The 9,970-nt window shown below is 30.5% G+C and overlaps 2 protein-coding genes across 2 annotated transcripts in view; one reads left to right on the top strand and one right to left on the bottom strand.

Annotated features, from left to right (window-relative positions):
• Window positions 1-3,238, top strand: part of LOC106460934 (V-type proton ATPase subunit e 1-like) — an 8,178-nt gene extending 4,940 nt beyond the window's left edge. Inside the window, exon 4 of the mRNA XM_013920691.2 lies at window positions 2,759-3,238. The gene's annotated coding sequence lies outside the window, so the exon portion shown is untranslated. The remainder of the gene's footprint in view (window positions 1-2,758) is intronic.
• A 14-nt stretch (window positions 3,239-3,252) lies between these two features.
• Window positions 3,253-9,970, bottom strand: part of LOC106460933 (phospholipase DDHD2-like) — a 55,518-nt gene continuing 48,800 nt past the window's right edge. Inside the window, exon 17 of the mRNA XM_013920690.2 lies at window positions 3,253-5,436. Coding sequence (XP_013776144.1) covers window positions 5,130-5,436 — 307 coding nt within the window. The 3' untranslated portion in view covers window positions 3,253-5,129. The remainder of the gene's footprint in view (window positions 5,437-9,970) is intronic.

Raw genomic sequence — 9,970 nt, 5'->3', positions numbered from 1 at the left:
GAAAACAGACTAGAAAAAGGTTTAGATACCAATCATAGATGGCACAACCAGTGCTGAGGTGAAAGGAAATATCTTAAAAAAAAAACATTTCTTCTTAGAGGGTGCTTATTTACAGTCTAAAACGTATTTTAGGAATTTTTTCATTAAATTCCTCTTTAAACTTCTTTAAAGAATACAATTGTTTACAAATAATTGAATGTTATGCTACTATTTATAAAAATAAAATCAGAAATCCATTAAAAGATAAGTTCTCTATCATTTTTTTCAATTCATAAATGATTTTGCCTACTAAGAAAGTTAGTACCGGTAGTCATCGGGTTAAGTAAGAAAAATCGGCATTTTATTAATCAAAGGCAGAAAACTTAAATTTAAAGTAGGATGGACTTTTTCATATTATCAAGCACTTCTTTTATTAAAGCAATAAGAAAAAAAATTATAAATAATTTAAGTGGAAGGGAGAAGCTTTTCATAATTAAGACTGTAAACATAATCATGTAAAAGTGAATAAAAATAGAAGAAAATAATGTGATTATTGAAAATAATAGCATTAAAAAGTGTGACTTTCCATAAGAATGTTCTAAAAGTAACAGAAACAACCCGTTATTATATATAAAAAACAAAGTACTTATAATTAACAAAAATAAAAGAGAAATAACAGTTTGCTAATTTAAGGTGAACTATTTACTAATGACTTGGCATTCTTTAAAAAGTTCTAGTTGTTGAGTGTACGGTTTTAATGGTAACACAACTCTTTTTAAGATTTTGGTGATGGTGAAAAAATTTGGTTTTATAATATAAATGCAGAAGTATAAGCAGTGAATGGGTAGAGTGGTAAACCCATAGCTACATATGAGCCTTACAACCTACAACATTGTTAAATATTGACAGTTATTGCATTATTCAAAACACTTGTAACTGTTCAGTGATTTGAAATATTTGACTAAAAGAATTATCTCAAACTGTACCACAAAAAGTATAAATAGGAGTTGTGAAACTGGAATAATGCTATTGTTTGCAAGTAAATCCATTATATATTTCTGGAGAGTTAAATGAGAGAAGGAATGCACAAATTAATATGCTGGAGGTTTGTACATTACATAAAACATTAAATTTGTTTTTAACCCTGAATTCACAACATAATAAAGCCAAAGTCTCTAAAATATGTGAAAATTTTTCACATCAACAGACACTAGAAGTACTAATTTTACACTTTTGTGTTGTACAATTTAGACATCAGTCTAAAAAAAAAGTCCAAAACCAGCAACTGATTGTAATATAATTTTCAAACATGTTGTCAAAGGTGACCTATTTTGACAAGGTTCGTTTACAGTTTTGGTGTAAACCTGGCCAGAAACTTAGATATTTCAGTGCAAATAATAACCAGAAGTATATGAATAAGAGCAGTAACAAACAGTACACAAGATGTTTTAGCTTCAAGATGAATATTATTAACATCTGAATTACTGTCTTGAGACGATCCAAGAAAATTGCATCTTTTTCTTTTTGAAGAAGTAGTGGCTTCTTTCCTGTATTTATTTCTGGTTTTCTTTGTATTATTTTTTTCCAATCTTTTTGTACTCCTCTCCTTAATAACCTTTTAACCATGGTCATACCTACATTGATGACTTCATTTATTTTACTTGAAATGCTTTTCACTAACAGGAGGCATAGGGTCATCATTTGTTTCCATCTCAGTCTATGTTTTCTATGCTGTAAAATATGAAATAGCACAGGAAAAAAGCATCCATTTGGCCAGAAAACAGGAAGATAATGAACCCCCCCCCCAGTGCTTTTGTCTTAGTATATTGGAAACCATAAGGTCCCCGAATCCATAGTTTCAGCATATTTTTAGTAAATGGGGAAAATTTATTGGATATTACATACACCAGACCTGTTGCTAATCTGAGCATGATTAAGTTGCAAAAAGATATTACACTTTAATGTATTTTCATTCAGATAATTTTATCATAATGAAATTCTATTATTAGACTTGTAGGAAGTTTTCATTATAAGTGACATTTATCTTCTAAATGGGGGGGGGGGATTGTTTAAATACATTGCAGTTAAAAGTTAAAGGTCAAATTTTATTTCATGTATTTTTCTGTAATTTAGTTTAGACAGCTTTTTACATCTTAAACAATATTCCAAGAACTATTTTCCAAAAATATAGAAAAGGTATATTTGGAGAACATCACTTATTGTGTAGTTCTTTATAAAGTTGTTTGACAGAAGTTAAAAAACACCAATGAATAAGTAATATACAAACTATGTAGAGCTTTTGGAAATACTTGTAAAAAAAAAAAAAGTTTTCTGAACTATTATAAAATGGCTTATTTAAACTGATTTTATTACTTCATGAATTGCTAGATATTTTCGAAAAGCAAGGTTTATTAGAATACAACTACTCATTATATTGAGACAGAGTACACTAGCTGTGGATTCGTTTCACATAATAAAAAGTACATTTCCTGCAAGTATTGCTGATAAGCTTTAATGTCATATACTGTGTTATGTGGAGAGTTTGAAGCTTGAAAAAAAAAAATTATGATGATTCTTTTTGTTTACAAGTTTCATTATCATTGTTTCAAACAGAAATTAGAACTTTACTACATACAATGTTTACTAGTTATATTTCATAACATTAAATGAAAAGCAAAAATACCATAGTTCATAAAAATTACTCTGGGTATTATGCCACTATTTTAGTTTATGATGTGACAATATGCTTTTGATGAAACTGACAGTTTTTGTTTTTTAGGATTTTAGAAGTTTGGAAGTGTGATGTATCAAAGTGAGACTTGGAATGGAAAATTTCGAAGATCAACTAAAAAAATAGTTTCCATGGATGTTATAATTTAAATGTTCGAGAAGTTTTACTAAAGCTTAACTATTTATAATTCTAGTGAAAAAATCAGTTTTTACCAAAACAAGTTGCAAATTTAAGGTTACTGTTAAAATAATCTTTTTTCACTAATTTTATGGATAGCAAGTGTCAAACATTGAAAACAAATTCAATGAAATTTTAATGTGTGATTGAATAATTTGGTTTCCATATTAAGAATAGACAGAAGGATAACCATGAAAGCCCATAAAGTAGGAAATGTATACTATATATAACTAAGAGCTGTAGTTCAAACAAGCATTAAGAAACACTGAACAAGTGAGTTTGTAATTGATGATGACTGATTTGTACAATGTATTAAGTAATTAGTGTAATAAATTTGTTTTCAAATAGTCACAGTATGCACCACAAATCACTGAAAACCTTTAATCAATGTGTACAAATCTCAGAAATTGAAACCAAAATAAAAGTATGAAGAAACAGCATTAAATGAATGAACCACTTCCCTTGATTTATTTTACATAACAATCCACAAGTAAAACACAGATATTTACACTTACACTAACTTCCCAAATTTTGGGAGCTGATAAGTTTAAACTTAATGTATTGTTACCTCAGATGTATATATTATTGCAAAGAAAGGGCATTAAAAGGAATTCAAATCAGATGTTTAACAACAACATTACAACTTCAATACAGCTGTTTCAGAATACATCCTTAAACTGTATAGAATAGATAAATCTCGGCTGACAAAAAGGCTTGTCACTCATTTTAATGTCAGTAAACATAACTGGCAATTCTAATTACTTGTTAATCTTTCTTTGCGAGTACATAACCTCTTAAAGCTGAGATAATTTTATATTAATAAAGAGTAATAAATAACTTCTTCAAATAAGATTTTACTTTAACATCTCTGGAAAGGACTTAGCAGTTGACAAGTTTATTATTTATCAGCCATTTACATAGTAAAATAAACTAATGCTAAAGTATTAATGTTTAGTTTTTTAAACTATGATGTAAATTTGAATCATCATGCTTACATTACTACCACTGTATTTAAAAGAGTTTCTTTATTAGCAATACCTTTTATGATTTATATTTGCTGCATATAAGAATAATACATGGATAGCAAGAGATATTAGTAGAATATACGACCAATATTTGAAAAAAACTAACCTTTGTAGTCTTCATTCTTAAGTCACCAATAACATTGTCAAATTTAGTTTTATTAGGATATTAGCTGTTGACAACTAAAACTCAAAGCTATTTGCCCATTATGTGTTTTAATCTTATTAAATATAGTGCAGAAACATAAAAGTATAATTTACTTAAAAGTTTTCCCAAGACTACTACATGTTTTATAATCCTCGCACCACTTAATTATTTCAAAGTTCAAAAGCACTTCTGCTTGTGGCTAGTTATTAAAACATTTCACAATAATACTGTTTAAATAATCTTGCCATATTTAGTAACTTGACAGCTGGTGTATAATCTAAAAATAGCATTTTTTATGATTTAAAACATTTTATAGGATAAGTTTTTAATTAGTAGAAATTGAATTCAATAGCAAATAATTCAGATTACCAATCAATGTTTTGGTATTTTTGAATATACCACAAAAGTGGTTAACTTCTTTGTAGAAAAAATAAAGTTTGATAGTTAGTTAATACTGAAATACACAAGCTATAAATATCACTTTAATCATGATACAATAACACTTTCACTCTAAATGACAATATTTTGTAGCATGAAGTTTTTAGAAGACCCATTATATAACAAGTTCTTTAAAGATACTTTCTAGCATAGTATTAATATAAACTACAGTGTGATCTGTTCAGAAGTACTGTTTAAAAAAACATTAAACTTACTTTATTGGCTCTATTAAACTTTCAAGTGTTTCAGTTATGTTGCATGTGTCCAATATTGGTATTTACTTTAATGAAAAACTATGTTTACTTCCCAAAGAACTATTTAACTGCTACTCCTGTCGGTATGCTTCTGTTACTAGTATGAAGTTAAGCCATAAAGGAGCATTTTTAGTAAAAATGAAGTAAAAACAAAAAACTATTTTTCTGATACATCCTGCTACACATGGAATGTCTTAACTGTTATTATAGGAGCTTTGTTATACTAAGTTCTTACCTATTACAGAAGATAATTCTTAGAGCACTAAGAGATATAACTTGAAATCTCTCATATGCTTGTCGTGTATTTTAAGTCTTTAGGATACTTGTACGTATTTAACAATAACTCGGTGTGTATACTTGTAGGGTAGCACAGACTATTATTATTTCTTTGTAAAAGGGGAGGCACTTACAAACCCAGATAAAGGAGGGGGACCAACTGGTTTATTCACAGGAGGGGGTTGTGAAAACTGTAGAGGTGCTGTGGAGGTGTTTAGCATAGACGCAAAAGCAGGTGGTGCTGCAAGGTCTGAAGCTGTTGAGGACTGAAGAGGTGGTAGGGGAGGTCTTGCAATGGCGGGGTTATACAAAGGAATCTTCTGTGGTGTTGGTGGACCTTGTCTCTTTGGCCGAATTCCTTGGAGTGCATAAAGCTCTCGTAGAATCATAAGCACTGTATCTTCAGACTCCCTGCAAGAAATTAATCACGAATTAAAAAGATTCAATGACAGTAAATTAAGTATTTCGCCAACATAATTACAGGTCAGTTTACCCAAACAGTAGCACCCATGACCATATGCTATGTCATTTTTTATGATCCATAAATACATAACTATGTGTGCACAAAGTGTGATGATACTTACTCTCACTGTGATCAATTAACTCTTTCAGCACGGGTTTCAGTCCCTTGGACCGACCACATAACTATTTTGTACTTGTTATAGTTTTCATGCTATAACTTTTAAATTAGTATGCGTATGTTCACGAAAGTTGGCAGATTCTCAGTAAACATTACAAGGTTTTTCATACGTAAGATATCAGAGTTTTTTTATTAAGTCTTAAGGTTTGTTAAGCAATGTTTTTCTCATGCCTTTTTTCTTTTCACATGGTGCCTATCCAACATGAAAAGTAATTATAATTTTAAGATTAAAAATACTTTTGTGCATCAGAAGATTTTGAAGTTTCATATGCGAAATCTTTATAATATGTAGATGATAATTATTAAATGTTTCTTAAGAAAAAACTATATTTTGTCTGTTATTTTCAGTAATTAATCTCTGTACGGGTTTGGTAGATTTGACCAATCCTGCAACTATCATAAAAAATTAATAAATAAATTATGCCTCTTTCATTCTAGAATTAACACAAATTATAACATGAAAACATAGATGTTTAGACTAAATAGCTTAAATCTCATAACATTATGCATTTATATATGTTTATTATTTTTATTATATTGACCTTTTAACCATGCCTGGCTATCAATACAGAAGTTACAATGACACGGCTCACGTGCACTCATGATACCATATCCAATAACATAAAACTGACTGTTAGTCTTCACAAGTGACCTGTCTTGGCTGTGTTTTAGTGGACTAGTATTTTGTAAAATACAGTCACATTTCAATTACTATACATTAAATATTTTATAGATTATTACTACTTACAAATAACTTCTTAAACTTATTGTTCTTAAAAAATAGAACAGTAGAAAAAAGAAGTAATTCAAACAATTATCTCTTTTTAGTTACGAACTTTGTACTCATTTTCTGCTTGCCGTAGGTTGCAAAGCCTTATCAAATTTTGTATGTGGAGGATGTGAAACAAAATAATTTTTTTTAGGTTTTATATTTACATTTGAAATAACCAAAAATCATAAATTACTATATAAATACCATAGAATTCCACTATAATTTATTAAACTTTGTAATTCAGTTGTATTTGGGTTTAAAAAAATATGAAATTTCGAATGTTCTAAAGACTCACCTTACCAGCTTGAATATTTGTATCAAAAGGAAGAGATGATGTTGTAATACTTGAAAATGGCCACTTGGGGGACATTTTGAGCTTTTGATTGGTTATTCACATGTCATAGACAGAAGTAAAGTGTATATAAGGAAGCACTTCTAAAAATGGAAAGAGGTGAGCAGTGCCACTGTGTTTGATTCAGTACATGAGCCATATCTCAGAAAAGATAGGAAGTTCTTATTTTATATTCTAGCTTGTTAATATCAGTAATTTGAGTTCCTAACTCGTACACAACTATAGACTTAGTATTTTGACATCACAAACATCTAATTTGAACCAGTGCTGCATTGAACATACCACGTGACACACAAAAATCAATTTTTATCTGTTTTTTTTAATATTTACTTTTAAATTAAGAAATTGAGTAGTAATGTATAGTTCTAAAATTTGAATTATAATCTATAGTTTGATACCAAACTTATTGACATAAATTCATGAAATATTAGTTCAATAAAATTTTTAATGCAAGTCAACAAACACGATGACTTGAGCTTGACCCGTGACCCTTCTGGAAAGGATTAATACTACTGCAGAGTTTACCTAGACCAGGTAAGGAAGCACTTATAACTTACTTAGATAGCCAGTTAAATTATAGTGGTGTTAGTTCATTATATTTCTTGCAGTTTAACTCTGTCGCCACAGGCTTCTTTTCCTGCATATGTCATGAGGTTTTAGTGACTTACATTAAAAGTTTTATTAATCTACTTTTTGTTTACATTATACCAATTAGTATAGCAGAAAGTCTTAGCAAATAACCCATATTTTGATAGCATAAAAGTTTTAAGTTCTTAATTTTATAAGACAATATTTTAAAAAATCCTGAATTTCCCCTTGTGTGACATTTTCTGTAGGCATCTCCTCTTCTCTATTTTATCCACCACCCCTCCAATATGTATGAAATTCAAAGTAAATTACTCACTATAAAATCATCATTGCTCAGACAAACTATAATTTTTATAGTCTTCAATACTGTTTGGTTACAGAAGCCATCAAATAGAAAATCAGACCACTCTTGCCACACCCACCTGTCACATAATCTCTCTTTCAGGATTTGTTAATAGTTCTCCTTTACATTTAATTCTGTGTTCCATCTATCAAATGACATATTATATAACGTTGTTTTCTGCATGGAGAATTGTCAATTTCACTGTTAGTACAAGCTTCGTTCCCACGGGAAAGATAACAACTAACTTGGATGATTTTGTAACGGTTCTTCTTGCACAGTTAAAAATCCAGAAAATTGTGATAGTTAGGGGAAGTTGTCTACTTTTTGCATGTTAATATTCTATGTTCTTTGGTGCTTTATTTAATTAAATAAAAATTATTTAGAATAGTAGTAAAAGAAAGTAGGCTTAAGTTTCATTGATTCATTGACAGTAAAAAACAAAGTGGATGCTGGTAAGTACTATATTTGTTGTTTTTCATGTTTATTCTCTATTTATTATAAAAATAACTAAAATGTAAAAATTAGAACTTATTAGGTTAGATGGAGTTAGATTAGGTAAGATAATGAAAAATAATAATAAAACTTCACGTATTACGTAATTTGATCTGGTAACATAGCCTACATTTTTGACGAGTGATTTACAACTTGCATACAAGGATTATTAGTTAGACATATTCAAATGCAATAAAAAAAATTAAGTATAAACAGATGTATGCTGTTACAAGCTTTAAGCTTTTTAGGATGAACAATTGTAGTTTCATGTTACAATTCGCAATCATTCTAGAAAGAAAGATAGAAAAAGGGTATTTTCTATGGTGATTAATATTTTTCAGACAAATTGATATTTATTTAGAGATTATGCAAATAAAATTTCCCTATTTTCAGATAAAGAAAAGTATTTTCAATATTTACATGAAAATCACTTTGCACTTGGAGCAGTCAACTCTCTTACTCCATATATTCATGTAAACATTTTTAGTAAAGATAATTAATTAAAAAATCTGATTTTTTGCACACACAGGACTTGTAATATTTACTGAAAGCTTGCAAATTTCGTGAAGCTACACAAAACATAGTATGGAAACTCTGATAGTCACTTGGGGTCACAAACTCAGTCAAATTGACCAAGTCATATAATTAGGCAGGAAAAATAATTGTACAATATTTCACTCACTGAAATAGTTAGTCCTTCAGTTGAAAGGTTTACCAGTTTATGCCTAAGGAAAGCATTTAAGTTTTATTTTGCTCTGAGCAGACAATAGCATCAAAACATCATAAAAGTAAAACTGACATTAGTTTCTCTATGGATCTACACAGCGTGGTCACAAGTAAATAAACACCACCTTTTCAGAAAAAATGAAATTTTTCAGTCATATTCACATGAATTGATATACTTATAATTTAATTAATATCTAGTAGATCTTCCTTTTGCTTCGTGGAGTTCGTTGATCCTTTGGGACATCGTGAGAATCATCTCGTCAATTTTAGATTGTGGGATTTTCACCCACTCTTGCTTCAAAACTTGGAGTAGATCGCTCTTCGAAGTTGGTTTTTTAGTTATTTCTAGACTTGCCGGTCGAGTATGGCCCAGAGGTTTTCAATGGAGCCATGTCAGGAGATTGGCTCGGCCAGGGCAACTTCTGGATACCATTTTCTTCCTGCCACTTTTGGGTGTTTCTAGCAGTGTGACACGGTGCTCCATCTTCCTGTAACAAACGTTATGTTCTTGTCCACGAAACCCGAGGAATAAAGTGGCAAGAGTCCTTCCTCCAATATTTCGACGTATATCGCAAAATTTATGTTGCCAACGCACTCCACTAAGCTCGATCTCCCATCAACTCAAACAGCTCCCCAAACCATCACGCTGAAACCACCATGCTTCACAGTTGGCTGCAATCTGTTGAGCCAAAACTCTTGGTGAGGCATTCTTCAGACCCATATACTTCCATGGTCCGAAAATTGAGCGAATCTTGATTCGTCTGAGAAAAATACGGTCTTCCAAAAGTCCAGAGGCTTGGTCATCATATCACTTGCCCACTTCTTTCGTCTGACTATGTTGGCAGGTCTTAATAAGGGCTTCCGTCTAGCTGCTCTGCAACGATGACCCAATTTGTGGAGAATCCGTTGAACAGATTTCGGGCTCATCCCACCAATATTGGCCACTTCTGCAGTCGTTAATCTGGGATCCATTTCGATGCTCCTCTTGACACTGACAAGAAGAGCAATGATTTAGATGTCTGGTAGAGGAAC

Source organism: Limulus polyphemus, unplaced genomic scaffold, assembly GCF_000517525.1.
Source record: "Limulus polyphemus unplaced genomic scaffold, Limulus_polyphemus-2.1.2 Scaffold865, whole genome shotgun sequence".
Lineage (NCBI taxonomy): Eukaryota > Metazoa > Arthropoda > Merostomata > Xiphosura > Limulidae > Limulus > Limulus polyphemus.
The sequence above is the reverse complement of the archived record's forward strand: the minus strand, read 5'-3'. Positions and strand labels throughout refer to the sequence as shown.